The following is a 20,555-nucleotide window of genomic DNA, read 5'->3' on the forward strand; positions in this document are numbered from 1 at the left end:
AGAATGAATACAGTATTCACCTCTGACTAGGGAAGGCTTACAGAGGAAAGGACCAACTGAGCTCAACAATAAAGACTGAGAAAGAGAAGAAAGATATGGCCTGGCCAGTTAGCTCAGTTGCGAAGAGCACAGCCATATAACAGCAAGGTCATGGGTTCCAATCCCATACCAGCCAAAAAAAAAAGATGTATAGGAGGTAAGATTGTCCACATTCTAGGATGAGAGAACCACATCAAAGGAAAAGCAAAGAACAGGGAAGGGCAAGTACATACAGGAGGTGAAATTGGAACAGTGGCTACCATGCCAAGAAGTTTGGGCTTTATTTTGTAAGTAGGGAATCATTTAAGATAATGGAAGAGGAGGAGAGAACTAATTCCAGCCTGTTTTAGAAAGATGACTCTTACACCAGGATTGAAGTGCTTATGCAGCTATTGTAATAAGCAAAAGATGGTGGATGTAAGAGCTTGTATTAGGGTTGTGATCAGGAGATCCGAAATGAAGAAACTAAATCAAAAGAAACATAGTCTGGAAAGAGTATTAACAGGAAATTTACAGAAGAAGTGGCCAACAAGTATATTTTTAAATGTCTCACCTCAATTTTTGGCTTCACTACACATAAAATGAACTACAAAGAACTGCAAGTGGAAACAGCCCTGTCATATTGGGAAGGTTGGGGCTTGTTTGTTCGTTTGAGTCTCCAGTATATTGAGAGGGTGGGGAAATGGGCACCCTTGTTTGTTGCTTCTGTGCTGAAAATCAGTACAACTGTTCTAGAATGGTTCGGTCACGTGTCTAAAGCTTTAAAGAGGCATATACCCTTTGACCCAGGCATTTTAAGAAAATAATCGTAGATGTGCAAAGATTTATATACAGGAAAATTCAATACATTAATATTTGTAGTATTGAATACAAACAATTTCTAATAGTGGAATTAAGTAAATAAATTGTGATTTATCCATAAAATGGACTATAACTCAGCCCATTAAAAATTGTCTTAGAAGAATATTTAATCACTTGAAAAACTGCTTATAGTAATTATTAGATGAAAAGAACAGTTTATTAAACAGTCTGAACAGTATAATTTGATGTGTAAGTGGAACATTCACAAAATGATGTTGATAAGGCCCTTAAAAATGTGAGTCTGAAACTCAGGAGAGAGAAAGGAGCTAGAGTTACAATTATGTTGACATACTTTCATAATGGTTGTATTTAGATGACAGGCATATAAGGGTTATTTTATTATTTTCTTTTGTATGCATTTGAGATTTTCTGTTATGAAGTTTTTTTTAAAGAACAAAAACCTACTTCAAAAGAAATAATTAAATTGAAAAGAAAGTGGATTAAATGTGTTAATGCACTGAAGCACTTAGAATACTGCTTGGCCTGTAGTAAATGCCCAATAAGGTAGTTGCTGTTATTATTACCCCTTGTTAGAGCTAAAGATAGACAAGCAGAGGATATAAGAGGAAGGACCATGGAAAGTCTCCTTAGATCTCAGGAAACCCCTTCCCTGTTGTGGGAGTGAGCAGAAAGAAGAGGAATAGCACCAAGAAAGAGAAGAAATGTTGGGACAGGCAGAGGAGAACCAGAATGTGGGGGCCATGGGGTCAAAAGGGGAGAGAGCGTTTGGAAGGAGGTGTTAGCAGGGTCAGGTATGAGTAAAGACGGTTAGATCGTGCAATGAGGTAATCTTTGCAGGGTTTTGGTGTTTGGGTTTTTAAAGTTTTGGAATATAATGTGCAAACAGGAAAGTACACGGATCATAAGTATACAGATCAGTGAAACTGACACCAATGCCTGGAACAAGAAGCAGAGCATTACCAGCCCATCAGAAGCTACCCTGTCATGCCCCTCTCCAGTCACAACTCCAGCCTCCAAGGGCAACCTGACTTCTAATGTCACATTAGTTTTGCCTATTTTTAAATTTTGTATACCTGGAATTACATAATATAGACTCTTTTGTATTTGGCTTTTGTCATTCAACATCATGTTTATGAAATGCATTTATTTTGTTATACATATAATACATTCATTCTCGTTGCTATATGATATTCTATTGTATGAATATGCCACAATTTATTTATCATTCAATTATCAATGGACATTTGGGTTGTTCCCAGGTTTGGGCTATTACAAATAGTGCTGCTATGAATACTCTTGTCCATGTTATTCAGTAATTATTCAGTCATAAGGTATACATATGTTCAGCTTTAGCAAATACTGCCAAATAGCTTTACAAAGCGGTTGTACCAATTCACACTCCCGCCAGGAGCGTATGAGCATCAAGTGGTTTCACAGCCTTGTCAGTGCTTGGTATTGTCTGTCTGTTTTAGCTGTAGCCGTGCTGGTGGGTGGTTAGTGGTGTCTCATTGTGATTTTAACTTGCAATTTCCGTGATGACTGATGAGGTTGAGCGCCTTTTTATATGTTTGTCATCCGTTTCATTATACTCTTTTGTAAAGTGTCTATTCAAGTCTCTTGCTTATTTTTTATTGTTAATTGTTGTTGTTGATGCTGATTTGTAGTAGTTCGTTACGTATTCTGGATATGAGTCCTTTGTCAGATGTATGCATTGCAAATATTTTCTTCTGTTTGTGGGCCCTCTTAAAGGTGTCTTTTAAGAGAAAGAAATTCTTAACTCTAACATAGGTCCAATTTATCTATTTTTTTCTTTCCTGGTTAGTGTTTTTCGTGTTCTTTTTAAGAAATCTTGGCATTCCCAAAAGATGGTCTCCTATGTTTTCTTTGAAATGTTTTACTACTTTTTTTACCATTCACATTTATATTTACTATTAATCAGAAATTTATTTTGATATATGGTATAAGGTAAGAATCAAAATATTATTTTTTTCATTTGGATCCACTGTTTGTTGGAAAGACCATCCTTTCCTCACTGTACTGTGGAGCCACCTTCGTTATAAATCAAGTGACCGTGCATGTAGAGGGTTTTCTCTGGATTCTCTTTTCTGTTCCGTTAGTCTATAGTTCTGTCCTCGTGCCAGTACTAAGTATGTTAATGACTATAGCTTCACAGTAATATTCTTCTTCAAGATAGTAATGTTCTTACGACTTTATTCTTCAGAACTGATTTGGCTATTCTTGGCTCTTTGCATTTCCACATACATTTTGGAATCAGCTTGTCAATTTACACACACACACACACACACACACACACACACACACACACACAATTGCCAGGATTTTCATTTTGATTGCATTGAATCTATAGATTAGTTTGGGCAGAATTAGCACCTTTTAAATATTAAGTCTTTTAATCCTCGATCATATTATATCCCTGCATTTAAGATACTTTTAATTTCTCTAAATAATGTTTTAGAGTTTTCAGCGTAGAGGTCTTTAGTAATCTTTTGAGAGAGCAATTTCAGTGAAATAGCAAACACTAAATTCTTAGGTATTAAGGAGGGAAATGAGAAACAGAGGTAGCAGATGTAGACTATTCTTTTAAGAAGTTTGATGGTGAAAGAAAAAGGAAAATAACGACTAGCTTGAAAGAGATGCAGATTCAAAAGGCCTTTTCAAGACGGGAGGGATTTGAGTGGCCTTGGAAGCCACAGAGAAAGACCAGGGGAAGGAAGAGGATGGAAATAGAGACTTAATTGAAGGGACAGGGACAGGGAGGGGAGCTCAAGAGCCACAAAATCTTGAGGTGCCCAAGAGGCCTGAGAAACACTTTGTAATAAACATTTTATTTATGGAGGAAACTAAGGTGCTGAGATACGGGACTTCATGCTCCAGGTAGAGAAAGGGCTGGCAGCATTCGTGGAAACAAACTTGTTTTGCAGTTTAGTGAAAACTGTTTTACTTTGGAAGCATTTTTGGGTGTTTTACTGTTTGCCTTTAGAAGCATAGCTTTCAATACATGCACAGAAAATTGCATCTTTGTGTACAGAAAGGGGATTATGTAAACTTACATGCTGCCTACAATTATGGTGTTTTTAAGAAAGTAAATAAGAAGACAGTATTTTTAACTGTGGTACTTGAAGTGGTGGAATTCACCTGCCAATATTAGAGAGTGACGAATAGTAAATGGAAAATCTAGTCAGATATTCAATCTCACATCCACTAAGTTTGGATCTGTAGCCCTAACAAGGAAGGGAAAGGAGAGGGAAAAGGAATTCACTCGTTGTAACTAGGGTGTAGTAAGTGTTTTCATTTCCCAAATATTACACGTTTGTGCCCTTTGAGAAGTTTTTTCCAGTGTTAAGCATGAAGGGGGCAGGGCGGAGTAAGAGGAAGACAGGCAGGCCTGGGAGGGAGGGAGGAAGGGAGGTGGACAGGGGACGGGGGAGCAGGAACGTCTTGAGTGAGATCTGCTAAGTTCAGCCTCAGAAGCTAGACTGCACTTTTCCCAGCCTATCCGTAGGACCCGTTGCATTTCAGAGCCATACACAGACTTCGGTTTTTACATGTGATGTGCATGCTAAAGAACTATTGTAAAATAATGAGGTATTAATGCATTTCAAGATTTGTTTTTACACCTGTGCTATATAACACATCTGTCTCGGTTTTTAGTTTGGTTATTTCACATTGCCTCTATTTCCTAAGTGATCTGGAAGTTTTAACAACACATTTCCTACTCTTTTGACTTCAGAATAACTAAAGCTTTGCATTTCAAAGTCAGCAAAATTAAAATTTTCATTTAAAAAGTAATTCCAGTTTTGCAAGAGAGGTTGATCTTTGAGATTTTTTCAAGCCAAGAAATTTTAGCCTATAATGCATCAAGTGCCAATGGAATCTTCTGCTCAGCCGTGACCACACTTAATACTTCTTTCGGATAAAATTTGAACCACATATAATCCCTGGAGAACAGAGAAAGGCCTACCAGATGGAAAGCAACTCCAGCTAATGAAGGAACACTTTCTTCTCTACACTTCTTGATTATTCTGACCTCTATTTTTTTTTTTAAAGAAAGTGAAATTTTATTAATATTATTTTTTACATTCTAGGATGTTGTTGCAGAGCAGTTGGGAGGGAGGGGGGAAGGGGAAGGAAATGGGATGGAAGAAGAAGGGAGGAGGAGGGGCGGGACTGGGGCCTGTGGCACCCCCTCATTCCCACAGGGGAGACTGGGGCTTCCAGCGGTGGCTTTGACCTCCTCAACTTTGAAATGCCTTTTCCCAGGCAAACCATTCACTAGACCTTGGGAAAAGCAAAGCCATGTAGTCCGCCTCTGGTGTCGTCCTCAAACTCATCCCATAACTTCTCCCCCTCCGGTGCTGAATCACTCTCCCCTTCTTGTTCACCCCTCCTGACATTTGTACGTGACAATCACATTCCCTCTTCATAGGTTTTACTTAGCTCAGGTCTCCATAATTAGTTCTTCTAATCCTGGCTCATAAAATGATCCTTCGGCCTCTCAGTCCTGCCTGCCATTGTCTTTGAACTTCCTCCAGTTTGTCTCCACGTTTCTGGTAATGAGGTGTCTGAAATGGAACACAGCGTCCCGGGTGTGGCTTCACTGAAACTGTGTAATGGAGTGGGGTCCTCTGAGGGAGGTGCCCAAGCATGGCAGCCCAGGGGCCTCTTGTCACTTTCCAAGATCTGGGATTGCCTCTCTTAAGACCTCATAATCCCGGTATTCCTGAACCGCAGTGAGCAGCCACACACACTTCCTACTCCATGCCTTAGCTCGTACTAGTTCCCATCTGAAATGACCCTTTTCCTGTCCTCTACTGTTAACTGCCATATTCTTCAAGAAATTTTCCCCTCCCCCATCTTCTCCTTCTTTCTGCCCAAATTGAAGGCAGTAGCATTTTTCTCTATCTCTGTTGGCATTTACTATGCAGTGTTTTGCATAGAGTACTCAGTCAATTTTTTTTTAGTTTTATTGAGATGAATTTAGATACCATACAGTTCACCCATTTAAAGTATACAGTTCAGTAAATTTAGCATGTCCTCAGAGTTGTGCGACCATAGCCATAATCAGTTTTTGAACATTTTTACCACCCAAAAAGAAACTGATTGCCATTAGCAGTCACTCCCAATCACCCACCCCACCCCAGCCCTAGGCAGCCACCAGTCTGCTTTCTGACTCACATCTGCACAGTCTGGACATTTCCTAAAAATGGAGTTATACAATATGTGGCCTTTTGTGACTGGCTTCTTTCACTTAGCACAGTGTTTTTATATACTTACATAATGTATCTTTACATAATATAGCACGTGTCAGAACTTTAATCCTTTTTATTGGTCAATCACTTAATACTTTTTGAGTGAATTTTTTATACATTATTTGTCCCTTCTCAAGGCCTTAGAATATCAGAATTATGCCTTTAAAAATACATGCAGCTTTGAAGGATATTGATACCATATATTTTTAATTCATATTTCTTACTGTAAAATTGATGTTGTTTGTGGTGTTAGGTCTTAATAGTACAGAAGTATACAGAGTGAAATTGAAAGTCCTTTCATCCATTAAAACTAACCACCACTCTAAATAGTTTTGTGTTTCTCCTTCTATACATTCTTATATACATACATACATATCTGTATATGAATCTTTTTAGGTCTAAATATATATAGCTCTCTCTTGCCTCTTGTTGGACAGTGAGGTCATTAATAAATTTTCGCTCTCACAGATTGCCTTAGTAAACATACTTGTGCATACATTCTTAAATTTCTTACTGATATTCCTAAAGAACATACTCTTACAGGTAGAATTAGGGGCTGGCCAGCTAGCTCGCTTGGGAGAGCATGATGCTGATAACACTAAGATCAAAGGCCCAGGTGCCTGTAGCGGCCAGCCACCAAAACAAAAACAAACAAACAAACAAAAGAAATATTTGAGCAGAAGTATATAAAATTAAATTTGGTTGATGAGACCAAATTGCTCACCAACCTGTATTCCCACCAATACTTGTTTAAGGGCACCCACTCCCCAAACCCTTACCAACACTGACTGTCAACAGTCTTAGAAACTTTTGCCAGTGTGGAGGGAGAAAAGTAAACCTATCTAGTTTAATTTGTATTTCTTTAATTATTAATGAGGTTGAGTACCTTTTATGTGCTTATTAGCTATTTGTATTTCTTCTGTGAGTCTTTTGTTCATATCCTCTGTCGGCTTTTCTATTAGGTTATTGGTTTTTTTAGGCTTAAAATACCACTTTGTAATATATTGATATCGAACCTTTATCTTTTTGATTTTGGTCCTATTTACTATAAACGTTTTCCAAGTCACCACTTGTATTTTAATTTAATTTATATCTCTTCTGCCTCCATACAGACATTTTAAATTTCTGTAGTCACATTTGTCCTTTTTATTTCTTTATGACTTCTGAATTTAAATGCATTTACCCTCTCCCCAAAAACAAAATAAAAAGCACTATGTGTTTTCCCTACTCAAGATCATAAAAATATGCCCCTAAATTTACCTCTGGTACTTCTACAGTATAGTTGTTAAATTTAGATCTTTAACTAGTTTGAAATTTGTGTTTGTGTATGGTATGAGCAGGAATCCAACCACAAATGGGCCCAATTGATTCATTGATTATAATTCATTGATTTCAAGTACTTCTTGATCATATTTTAAATCCCACTGACCTGAGGTTATCAGTACAATACCCTTCTAATTAGCGTACTTTTATAGTACGTTTTATTACCTGACAGAGCAAGTGTCACATCATTCTTCCTTTAAAATATTTTCTTGGCTCTTATGTATTTACACTTCAAGATAATTTAAAATCAATTACCAAATTCCAAAAAGATTCTTTGGGATTTGGCTTAGAAATGTATTTATAGCATACTTTTAGGTGAAAAACAAAATCAGTTTACAGATAATCTATATAATATCACTGCTATTTTGTTTCTAAAATGTACGTATATATATATATTAAAATCTCAAACAATATATGATAAAATAAATAGATAGCAGTGGTTATCTCTAGGTGATGGTAATGTTACAGGTGATTTTCTTTTTCTTGGTGCTTTGCTTTCTTTCCCAAATTTTCTACAATACATGTATAGAACTGTTTAAAGAAAGGGGAAAACCTGAAAAAATATTAAACTAAAATGTGTGTAACTTCATGGTTATCTACTTAACATAACAGAAGCCAAATTAGAATACAAAATATTTCATGGGAAATAAATAGGTAACTTGTAGAGAGTGAAGTATAGATACCTGGCTCAGAATATTAACCAGAGTTGTCCGGAATATTCGTGGGAAGGATTGAGACTGGAAACTGAAGCATCACAACCCCACACCTCCCTCGGCAAGGCTGACTTCACTTCCGTTGGAGAGACTTGCGAGCTGTAGCCTTTCCACCTAGCAGCATTTCTGGGTTGTTTTCTGTGCCACTGTATTTACTTACAAGGCACCTGGCCTCCTGGCTTTCCCCATTCAAGAGACTTGTATGCATGTGACACAGCCAGACCTTGACATGCACCAGAACTTAGTGTGGTCTAAATCTGGCCCTTGAATATTCTGGTCTTTTAGTCAGCATTTAGCAGAAGGAAGATTGCTAGGCCTGTTCCCAACGCTTTGATAATGTTTGAAGAAGCACCAGGCTGATTCTTGGCTCAGAACATCTAGGATCTAACAGTTGTGGAATTAAAACTTGGTTCTCTTTGCTTTTTAATTTACGTGCTCTTTCTGGGTGATCTTATCTATTTAACAACAACAGTAAAGAATAGTTATAACATCTAACTTATCAAGCATTTTCTGTGTGTCAGGCATTACACTGCACTTTATATGTAACGAACTATAGAAATGATCCCTGAAAGTATAGTCTTACACTGCACTTTATATGACTATCTCATTAAATCTTAAAGCAACCCTGTAAGTGTTATTATTGCCCCATTTTATAGATGAGGAAACTGAGGCTCAGAGAGGGCAAGGTCATGTAAACTAATAATTGGCAGAGATGACATTGAAACCCATGCTGCCTATCTTCAAAGCGTATGTTCTTACCTCTACTTTGTACTCAATTTTTTAAAAATTTATTTTATTTATTGAATCAAAATTGATTATACATATTTTTGGGGTTCAACATTGAGATATGTTGATCAAATCAATATTAGTAGCACATATGTTGTTACAAATCGTAATTATTCTTTATGCACCTTGTCCGATCTGTCCCCCTCCCCCACTCCCTTCCCCCTTCCTCCTCTAATTGCCCCAGATTTCTTCTCTCCTTCTGAAAGAATAATGGTTACTCTGTTAACTTGTTGCCTAGATGATCTGTCCAATGCTAAGAGATGTGATCAGGTACCCCAATATTATCATAGAGCAGACGCTTCTTCTGTCACTCTGAAATGGGCTTTGTAGAGAGAGACATCCGCTTCTTTATCTCTGCTGGTGACTCTCCTTGTGTCAGTGCACTCCAGTGGTTGGCGGACCATCTGCGTGGTGGTTGTGGCATCTAGCCACTTTTGCAGCAGCCATGGTTATTGTGGTTACTGTGGTGGGCCACCCACATGGAAGTGATGTTTATGACATGCTCCTTGGCTCTGGCAGTGTGCCTGGTTGTGGGGTGTGTCTGGTCCCCTTCTCCATGCCTCTGGTCCCCAGGTGGGCCCTGAGGTGCTGGTGCAGTATGCCTGGTTGTGGGAGGGGGGTCTGGTCTCTTGGCAGGGCCCCAAGGTGGGGGTGTGCCTGGATGTGGGAAGGGGGTGTCTAGTCCCCTTCTCCATGCCTCGGGTCCCTGGGTGGGCTCCACGGTACTGGTGTGGTGTGCGTGAATGTGGAAGTGGGGTCCGGTCCTTGGCTTCAAGCCTCTGGTTCCCAGGCAGGCCCAAAGGTGCTGGTGATGTGCTTGGGCTGGAGCTAACTTTTTGTCCTTTGTTTATTTCCCAAATGGGGGAACTTCCTGTGGTAACCAGTACTTGAGCTGTGTTATTGAGTTAAATTGCTACTTTGCTGCTCTTTCCCTAGGGAAGGCTTTTTGTGCAGCTCAGGGTTTAATGGTTGACCTTATAGATACTTCCAGCTCTCCAGAGACCCGGTGGATCTGTGTTGTGTAAATCTCTGATCTGGGCCTGAGTCCTTTCTGCACCCCATGCAATTCTCTATTCCTGACCAGTCTCCTCTGAGTGGTCCTGAGCTGATTGGGGGGCGGATTGGCTGTCCTTGCTGTGTCCCAGTGTTCTCCCAGTGGGCACGTCTCCGCCACCGCCCGTGCTGCAAACACTTCCCATGGTACGGGCCCTGCGCTGGTCCCTTGTGATGACTCACCGGCCTCTCAGTGGCTCCCTTTTTTCAGTTGTTCTGGCTCCTTGCTCCTGCGTGGGTCCATGGGAACCCTGTTAGTGGTCTTGCTGTCCTGGGGGCCGCCAAGGCCCTTTTCTCCCCTGCCACCTCCAAGTAACTCCATCTGAAGGGCACAGCTGCGGCTTCTGCCGGCTCCTACTCCATGCGCTCAGCAGCTCGAGCCTTAAAGCAGCTGCGGCCCAAAACGCTCAGAGCAGCTTTTTCTTTCTCTCATTGTGGTTTCTCCCATCTTCATGAACTCCGTAGGTCTCTCCTCCTCTTCCTCTCAGCTCCAGTGGCCCCAGCTTGGCTGATGTTGCATTATTATAGTTGTAAATTTGCTGATTTGTGGGAGAAAATGACACTGGGAACTGTCTATTCTGCCATATTGACTGGAACTCTGTACTCAATTTTTAATTTCCCTCCTTTCTTTCCTAAAGTCTGCTCTGTCTCCTATATTTTTGTCTTATTGTCCAACTTCTCCAACTAGAATTGTCAAAAATTATTCTCCATTCACCCTCTCTTAACTCCATCTCCTGCTTACATTTCATTTCATTTCATTTTAGGCAGCCGGACAATACAGGGATCTGAACCCCTGACTTTAGTGTTACCAACACCGTGCTCCAACAAACTGAGCTAAACAGCCAGGCCTCCAACTCCTAGTAGTCCTACCCTCGGAAAGTCTGAGATCCATGGGTTCTCCTCCATGTCCCCTGGCCCTACCTGAGTTCGAACCCTCCTCAACTCTGTGCTGGGCTTGTAACAGTGACCTCCCTTGATTGATTCTTCCTTCTGCTCCATCTAATGTGTTTTTCTTACCTTCAGAGAAAGTGAAGGTTTGTGTCACTGTATTGTTTAAAAACTCTTGGACTTTCTTTTTTTATGGTTTTATTTTTGGTTTTGGTTTTCTAACCAGAGTAAACCTGAGCTCTCTAGCTTTACGTACAGTCTGGTCCCAGCCTGTCTTTTCAGCTTCATTTCCTGCCCTTCTTCCCCCAGCCCCTCACCTCATGCCCCAGCTGTGCTGAACACCTCACTCTTGCCGAGACCTGTGCGGAGCCCTCTCCTAGCTCCACCCGTCTGCGTTGGTTTCATCTACCTGGAAGCCTCTTCTGTATTTGATCTCCCAGACAGACTCCTATTCGGCTCTCAAGACCCAGATCACATGTACTTTAGTAACATTCGGGCTCCTCTAGGAGGAAACAGTCACTTCTGCCTCCTCACAGCACATGCTCATGCCTCAGTGATGGCCCTTGCTGCGCTGGCCCATATTTGTCTCCTTCAGTGACATCAGTGTGTCTTCAGAACAAGGACCAAATCCATTCACCATTCAGCACCTAGCACACAGCGGGCAATCAATAAAGGCTGGTTAAAGTGCTTGAAGGAATGTCAAAGATGGTGTTGAAAACAACAGAAAGCTGGAAATATATGTCTGCTGTTTCTCAAAATAATCTCTTTAGCTAAATTCAGAGGCTAAGGTAGGGTAGTCTAATGTACTGAATAAAAGTGGTACAGGGTGTACAGAGAAAGGCCAACTGTGCAGGGTTAAGATCGCATCTGAGCTCACCCTGCACCTCTCCCCCCAGGCATGTAGGGGTGGTCCTGGCCCATGGAGAGACATTCCACTTAGAAGGAGGGGACAGCTTGAAGCCCCCACCCTGCACTTGCCAGCTCTGGGTCTTACCCCCACGAAGAGACCTGGGCAGTGCTTTTGCACTCTTCCTGTTAATTTTGATGCAGGGAGACCGCACACAGAAAGTGTCTCTTCTCATTTCTTTATTGATGAGCAAAAATTCTTAACTCAGTGCAGACAGGGTTTTATTTTATCTTACTTTATGTTATCTGAAATCCATCTCTCTTTTTCATTTCAGCTTCAGATTGAGTTAGAAAAAGGTGAACGGGACAACGCAGAACTGCAGGAGTTTGCCAACGCCATTCTTCAGCAAATAGCTGATCATTGCCCCGACATCCTGGAGCAAGTGGTCAACGCATTAGAGGAGTCATCTTGACCCTGCTTCGTGGGGAGTGGCCAGCCCAGCAGCCAAGAAAGGGGGACTGTAGGGAACAGGCACCCAAAAACTTCTTGGCACCAAACACTACAAACTACATCCTGTCTTGCTCACTTGAAGAGGTGTGATTCCAGCACCACTGCTACATCTGTCATCTTACTCTGTCTTTCTGCTTTGGGTGTTGTCTCTACACTAATTTTCTTGATGTCCAGGGTGGGTAAATGGCCAAATCTCTATGAAGGACTGCCATCCAGTCATCAACTTGAGAACTGTGGAAGCTGGTGGCTCTGCCCATACAGAGGGACATGGTGTAGAGAGCCCTCCTACCTTCTGTCCTTCAACATGAGAACTAAGTCTGGAATCTACTTGGAGTTCAGCACATTGACAGAATCCCTCACAGTGGACCAGAGAGCTGAGTGTAATAATATCACAATAGGTGCTTTCTCCTAAAAGGAAAAAAAATCTCAAAAAGAGTATTGGATAAAGAGAGGTGAGAAGAAAGACAGAACAGGGACAAAGAGAAAACTAACTCTTCTTTTTACTGTCTCTTTTATTTTCATGTGTCATGTTTTATACAGGGGCGCTACAAGCAGGCCTTGCGATAGCTTAGCAAGTACCCGTCCCCCAGTTTGTGAGTCTTCACCCCAGCCCTGTCTGTCTGTCTCACCCTCTCCTGCTCTACTCCTAGATGATGAACAGTTCTTCCCCTAGTCTCTCTTGTTTAGGACGTTTGATCTTATCCTACTTAGTTGTTGGATCAGATACTTCTAGCTGAGAGAAGAGGGTTGGACATGTGAGCCCTGTCTTCACCACCTGCAGCTTGGCTCCTGCAGAAGATGACCACGCCTTGGGGTCAGACTGCTTTCTCCTGAGCATCTCCAGAGTGCTGTCTGCCGTCCTGCCACCACATCCCGAGCTCCTGCAGCCCAGTGGCCATATGGTTTACAACCTATCTCTCACCCTTCCAGCTTTACTCTTGACCTGCTCTCTCAGAACCACAGCCTCGTTCATTGCCTGGAAACTTCTTGCAGCACAACTGCATGCTTCTTATCCCACACACATTCCTTCCTTCATCCTTCCATTCAGAGAATATTTATGAAATGCCTGCTGTGTACAAATCACTGTGCGAAGCGCCCATCCTAGGAAAGTCTCTGCAGTGAGGGAGAGGTGCAGAGGGTTCTGAGACATCCCCAGGGGAGTCAAAGCAGCAAAAGGGTACCTTCCCTTACCCCGTCTTAATAGAATGTATCTTTTCTAGGAAAGTCTTTCACAAATCAGCACTTCTTGTCATAACGGAATGGATGGGTTTGGGGGCTGAGTCACACATTAGCCTACAGGATCCACTTGGTGATTCAGGATTTTTGCTGTTCGTTGTCATTACCCTTAAAGTCTGTGCTGTTTAGAAGGCTGTGAGAATCCACTTGTGGATGGTGATTTCTTACCACATCTTCATGCACTTTGTGGAATTTGGCCGGCTCCATGTTGTAAATCAGAAAGTTGACATCAAAGTTGCAAATCCACTTGAAGGTATTGGCATTTTGAGGGGCATTTTCCCAAGCACAGACAATGGCAGTTGTAGACAACTAGGCACCAAGAAATAGACCACTTAACCCACATCTAGCCCTTTGACCATGTTTACCCCCAGAAACCCACCAGACACATCAGATAAAAGTCACTGAACTGAATGTTTTTATCTTGCGCTTTGTCCTCTCTCCTTCCCCAGTTGCTCACTCAAAAGAATTTAGTGCTGCCCGTGAAGTCCTCGCAGCCTTGGGCCCAGGACCTTCCCACCTCAGCCCTTGACTGTCCCGCTAACTTACATGATCGCCTCTCCAGCTCCCCTCCTTCCCTGCTGTAAAACACTCCCTCTCCCTGGGAGAAGCTGTGGAGCAGTCCTTATTGAAGGTTTAAATGGGCTCTGCTCATAAACCTCTCACTGAGATGCTTCCTGACAGCCAGGCTGGCCAGAGGGAGGTGCAGGAGATAGAGAGCCACGGGTGTCGTCTGTGGTCAGTTACCTCAGTTCTGTTTATTGTACGGCCCATAAACCATGCACAAAGCTCCCAGTGTATCAGGGCTGGAGTGTTAGAATCTCACTTCATCCACCGTAGTGTAAAGAACTGAGGTATGACAGCAGCCTTCACAGGGCTACAGCAGAACAGAGAAAGCAGGAGAAGAGCCTGGGACCCAGTAACACGGGCTGGCGCTGGCCGGCCGTTCTCTAGCTGGTCTGGGAGCACAGGCGTCAGCAGCCTCCTAGATCCAGCCCGTCCTGCCTCGCGCATCTAGCACCGCTCCTGCCACTCTTGACACTGGCGTGTGGCTCTCTGGCAACTCCTTCCTCCTTCTTGTTTTGATCTTCCCATCACTTCTCCTCCAGGAAAACAACAGAAGCCCTCTGTGACAAGTGCTTCTGAGAAAAATAAATTCTGGGACAGACACCTCTGTCTGGTCTCTGTGAACCATAGCTGGGAATCCCCTTAATCCTTCTTGAGTGATGATCTGGCATCTCATGTGACTCTGGGGACTGTTTGGCTCAAGTTTAATGGTAGACGTGGCCTGCCTTTATATTACAGGGGCAAAGTTAACACAGTGTCTAGCATCAGAGTATCTTGTTATGATCATTTGTTGAGCCAACGTTTACTAACGCGTAACTCCCACTGCACTGGCACTTGTCCTGTGACCCTCTTCTGGCATTCATGGTTTCATAAGGTCACTCAACTGCTCCTGGAGGTAGAGAGCCTTGAAAACTCTCTGCATCCTTCCCCAGACTCATCCGTTCTATTCGCAGGTCTCATTGCTCTTTAGCACCTAAAGATCTGGACCCCAAATCAAGGTCATCATAAAGAGGACAATAAGAGTGGGTGGAATCCAACCCCGGGCTCACGACTAAAGAAATACCGGGGGAGTTTCCCATCTTTTCGTGTACCTCCATCCCAGGCACTTACTGAGTTGCTCATGAAGTATCTGAATTGAGATTTGTAAGGACTTGGATACCATTGGAAATGTAGAAGATTTTAAATGGGCTTTAACACATTAAGAAATAGGAACGGGCATCCCCAAATTCATCTCAGCTCTAACCGTTGTCCTTGCACCTTACAGTCTAAAGACGGAAGTGCGTCTGTCTCTTCCTTACACTGGGGCTTTAGAAACACTGCTAGAGCAGACGACCCGGGACCGCCTGCAGTGCTGAGAGTGGCGATGTGACTTGCCACCTTTCATCGAAGTCTGTTTCATTTTCCATGAGGAGCTCATTGGCTCGCTCACTCCCCAGAGAGAGAGGAGGAAGGAGAAGTCCTCACAAAGTTTTAGTTCACCGCCAACCTCGACCCTCCGCTGCTGACGGACAGGATTGCCATTTGGATTTGCTGCTAGAGAGTCCAGCGGATTCCAGAACCAAATCGCCCTCCTCTTCGGGCTACCCTCAGGGGCTTTGAGGAAAGAGCGAGGCAAGGAATACGCCCCCATGGCATTTCCTACGTCCCAGTGGACCCTGCGTCAGCTGTGTCACTAGCTTTCACGTCTGCCCCCCAGCCTCCTCCCCACCCACGAGAGGTGAGAACCGTGGACAAGATCAAGGACACGGTGCCCACAGCCGCCCACCCATCACTGCCAGCCCTGGGGCTCTCGGGAGGTGACCCAAACCTGCAGAGGAATGTTTTTAAAAGGGTCTGGAGTCTCCCCCATGTGAACTAAAAGAACATTTAGGCAAGAAAAAACATGTATTACAGGGAAATCCTTCTGAACAAAATGGCTGTCTTTACCTGTTCTTTTTAAGCAAAAACTGTTTCCAAACTTTTTAGTGTCAAAACTGTAACCAGGTGTCTCCTGATTTTTTTCCAATGTGTTTGGCAAGTGCTGTGACCCTGTTGTAGGCATTTCTCCTCCTGACTCTTTCGGGGGAGAAGTGGTTTTAGGGCTTGATTTTGGGGAGTGGATTTCTGTCCCATCCCACCTCCTCTTTTGTTTCTGTGCTTGTTGGTATTGTCTTTGTGATTCAGAGAATCGGGCAGTTACGTTGTGTCCATTCTCGAGATTATTAAAATATTAAAAAGTAGTTGTAGAACTGAGAAATTAAAGAGCTGTGTTTTTAAAATGCAAACCAATACCATGTTAATGCAGGAGTTCAAGCTATGGGGCAGCCCACCTCCTCCCCTCCCTAGCTGGCCGAGGTGGCAGCTGGGCTAGCCGCTTGGGAAATGGTGACCACAGTCCAGGCAGGTGACTGCCTGGGTGAAAGAGACAACTACTTAGTGAAAGGAATAAGAACCTGGGGGCTCAAGGCTCTCAATCGTGCCAGGATTTTCCTATACACCCTCAGGACCTCTGGGTAGAGGTTTCAAACTTTATGACCCCAGAACCTCCCTCACCCCCACATTGGTCCCAGCTCAGTGTGCCTAATACTGTGTGGTAACCCGGGCTTGACTCTGAAGCCCCATACCTGGCAGGCCCCAGGACCTCTTTCCTGCCCACTTGGTGCTATATCATCCAGTGACCCATCCAATACAGGCCAAGCACGGGCCAGCCTGGAGCTGCAATCCAGGTGGAATGCATTGTACTCAGATCTCAGTTCCTTCTGCTTCAGGCCCTGGATTCTTTCCCTTTAAGCTCCTTAGACCTAGGTCTCCCACGCCTAGCTTGCTGTCTTGGCCCCAGAGATGCCATGATCAGGAAAGGAGTGGACCGTACTGAAGCCAGAGCCAGCACGCTGACCCCCTCCCCCACCACACCAGTATTGCATCCACCCTTTTACGCAGCTGACCGACCTGAGGGCACCACCACCCATTCTGGCCTGCCTGCCCCATGGCAGGACTAGCCCAGGAACCTGCCAAGCACATCGGGACATCCAGGGTGGGGACTTGGGATTCGCTCCCCTATGCTTCAGAAGAGAAGTGCTGCACTTTAGTGGAGAAGCTAAGGAGCGCTGGGTACTGACTCCTTGTAGCTTGAGTTCCTTTTGGTGACAGTAGAAGCCTAAAGGTGGTGTCTGTGATGCAAATGCACCTGCTGCCTTCAACTGTATGTGTGTATTGCTGGAGTCTGTTACTGACAGGATAATGACATTACAAAGAAATTGTGTGATATTCAACTTTGCCTTGATAATTATTGTAAACACTTTGTTCATTTTTTCTTTTTTATTCACAAACTAAATCCATCAGGAAATTATAAAGTTATTTAAAAACTGTACTGTGTCCTTCTTTGAGTCTCAACCAGGCTGATCATCCAAGCAAGACATGTCCTCAAATGCTACAAAAGCAGGAAGAGGCCAGAGGTTCCCAAGAGGTCAACTCCAGGGATGCCCAGGGCCAGGGGACGGGAGGAGGAATTCTCAGCACACTCAGCCCTGCCAGGGCTTGGTGCTTTGTCCCCAGGCCTGGGGGGGCAATCTCAGAAGAGTGAGCTCTGAACTCTGGGTTTGCAGCCCCCTTAATTGCCTTTTGAAGTCAATTTCCAACTCCCTTTTTCCTTCTTTATGCCCCAATCCCCGAGTCAGAGTCACTTTCTGCGTTTCGGATCTAATTGTGTTACGGAGCTTAGAGGAAGCACCCCCCACTGAGGGGTTGTGGAACTGCTCACACTGGCACGGAAGAGCATGGCGATGGTCACACCCCGACAGGGTCCTGTCCAGACCTGGCGTTTGCGCTTCAGAGGGTGTGTTGTGATGTATTAACTATGGGGTGTGTGGGCGGTGTCAGCCAACAAAGTGTGAGTCCCAGGAGCGAGACCCTGTGGTGGACAATGGTTGTTATTTCTAGCTTTGATACTTGTCTCGGGCCTTATGCGCAGTAGGATATTTTTCTGGGGAGGTTCTTTTATGAGAATTAGTTTTCTGCTTAGCTTCATTTCTGTGTCTACCCCAGAAAGGAATCAAAGTCTGCCGTCCGAGGAGCTGCGGCGTGGAGGAGCGCCCGGGGGTGGGGTGCTCTTCACGGGGCTGAGAAACTGAACTTGCCCGTGATTTCATCGTGTGAAGCAGGAGCAGTTTTTCTAGCAGCACATGTACTGTGCTGCGCGGTAGAAAGCCTGCCCCAGCAGTTGTGTCCACAGAAAGCTGTCAGATCGCACCGGTCAGCTGCTTGCAGGGCTGGCCGTCCATCTTTCGTACTATTTACTTGTTCAGCCTGTGGTCTCCCAGCACTCGGTTGCAGACAAACGCAGAGACCACGGGTTTAAGGAAAATATGGGGAGAGAAGCACTTTCAATTGAGAATTCCACCTGTTATCTTGGTCTTTTTCCCTGAATTGGTAAAAGACCGCTATTAACGATTTTTGAGGTGGAATATCTCAGGCTGGCTCAAGGAGGACTAAGAACGAGTCAGGCCATAGGCTCAGGCGTGGTTCCGAGGAAGCTGGTTTGGGATCTGTGAGCTTTGCCGGGCATCCTGGAAAGAGCCCTGCACTTGCAGACCACAGCCCGGGGCTGCTCCGGCCTCGGCCTCCCCGGCCTCTCTGAAATGAAATAAGGCCATCTTCATCTGGGCCACAAGCCACATGCCATAATGAAGACAATATGATTGTCTTTCCTTTTCGAAAGCTCCTTTAAGAATATGAAGCAAGCACTGCTTTCTTCGCATCTATGATTTGCTTTAAATAATCCAGCAAGCATGCTGGGGAGAGGGCAGGGGCGGAGGCAGGATACAGATGTACAAAGACTGGCCTGCAGCCAACGGTGGACCGTTCTCCCTGCTCTGTGTGTCTGAAATGGACGTGAATAAGTCTAACGTTCTCGTTGTGTTGTCCAGTCCTCGCACACGGACTCCCGCCCCAGGATCCAACAGTCCGCATTCACAAGTTGCCACCACAGCACCCAAAGTTCAATATGTTTCTCCAGACAGCAGGGACACAAACAGTCATAACCTCGGATCTGAACACTCGTGTTCTATCCCATGTCACCTCCGCGGCCGCCCCTCCCGGTGTCACGGCTGAGGCACAGAGTGGGTGGCAGACCGTGGGGCGGGCGCCGGCAGCTCTGCCTCTGCGCTGTGTCCCTCCCTGCGGTGCTGGCCACTTCTAGGGCCTTGCAGTCTAGCGGACGAAGGGCCCAACGAGGTGTGGGGCGGGAGCACAGACACGCAGCCGGTGCCTTCACGGAGCCTCAGCCGCCACCTCGAAGATGAGTTTTGCCAGCAGAGGGGTCTGAGGGTGAGTGGAGCAGAAAGGACAATGTGGGCAAAACGGAGGCGGGGAAGTACACGGTGTAGGGACAGCCAGTGGCCAGCGTGGTAGATAAAGTGCTGTTTGGTTTAGGGGAAGGAGGAGAGGACGTGGTGGCCGCACACATGGCCTGAAGGGAGGAGGAAGGGTCCATGTTGTGAAAGGTCCTGACACCCTGGAAATGAAGTCCAGCTTGGGAGAAGATTGCCTCCTGCACCAGGGGTCCTCACCCCTCCCTAGTTATTGATTTTTTTAAAGCTTCCCCAGGGACTGATTAAAAAAAAGAGAGAGAAAGAAAAAAAAAAAAAAACACCTGGGCACGTCTACTCTGGAAAGTGGCAGCCTGCTGACCCCGAGGGCTGCTGGAGATAGTGAAGACAGGGCTGTGGCCTGAGCTGTCCGGAGAGGCAGGCAGGGGCCCGGCCAAGGCCGTCTCATGGAATCTTCAGTTTCTCTTCGAGGTTGTTATTGATCACTGCTTCCGTGATAGAGAAACTAGAAGGCAAAGAGCAAGTCACCCAGAGCACACAGCCAGCAAGTGATGGACCTCGGCTCAAACCTGGGTAAGTTGGTGTCTAAATCTTTCTCCAGGTTCAGACCCCCTACCAGCCAGAGGGTCTGAGGCACCAGAGCCACTCTGTGACTGGGGGTTTCAGAGGAAAGAGGGAAATTATATGCCTGGCTAGCCAGCCACCATCAGGGTGGATGTGAGTCACACACGACTTTGTGCTCTGTGAGGCTCTGGGGACCATTATTTCCTGGGAACCAGGGAACAAAGCACAGTGAACATTCTCACCCTCCCTGCGCCCTTGATGGGATGGAAAAGAACGAGGTCTGCAGACTTGTCATGCCACGTGGCCCTCCCTGGGAAAGAGGCCACTCCCCTGCCATAAGCAACGCCTCCCAGGGTGACTTGGGATATTCACAGCCTGTGCTAGTCCCAGCTGTGACACGCTCTGTCTTCTTTCCCACTGTTTCCACGACGGCGCGCTGACGTCCGCCTCTCCCTTCCTGAATGAATTCTCAGTTCTGTCTTGACTTCAGGGCTCCTTCCCTGTCTCCCGGTGTCAGCTCCCGCAACACTCGGCCCCTCGGCCCCTCGGCCTTGCTGGCAAAGGTGAAGTGGGACTGCGCTTCTTTTAAGAATGGGACATGGGTGTGTGTGAAAAACGTCCAGCAAAGGTCTGC

General features: G+C 44.8%; 1 protein-coding gene and 1 pseudogene across 9 annotated transcripts in view; one reads left to right on the forward strand and one right to left on the reverse strand.

The window, feature by feature from the left end:
• The window catches only part of ERC1 (ELKS/RAB6-interacting/CAST family member 1), a 523,885-nt gene extending 506,518 nt beyond the window's left edge, over positions 1-17,367 (forward strand). For 6 of the 9 annotated variants that reach the window (XM_063087326.1, XM_063087318.1, XM_063087394.1 and 3 more), the window contains one exon: positions 12,076-15,403. In XM_063087326.1, coding sequence (XP_062943396.1) covers positions 12,076-12,213 — 138 coding nt within the window. In that variant the 3' untranslated portion in view covers positions 12,214-15,403. Of the gene's footprint in view, positions 1-12,075 lie in introns of all 9 variants that reach the window. The other 3 variants (XR_010022659.1, XM_063087354.1, XM_063087364.1) reach the window with 3 other exon arrangements.
• Positions 8,601-8,748, reverse strand: LOC134364943 (small nucleolar RNA U3; annotated as a pseudogene).
• Positions 17,368-20,555: the final 3,188 nt, after the last annotated feature.

Source organism: Cynocephalus volans, chromosome 1 (genome assembly GCF_027409185.1).
Source record: "Cynocephalus volans isolate mCynVol1 chromosome 1, mCynVol1.pri, whole genome shotgun sequence".
Classification (NCBI taxonomy): domain Eukaryota; kingdom Metazoa; phylum Chordata; class Mammalia; order Dermoptera; family Cynocephalidae; genus Cynocephalus; species Cynocephalus volans.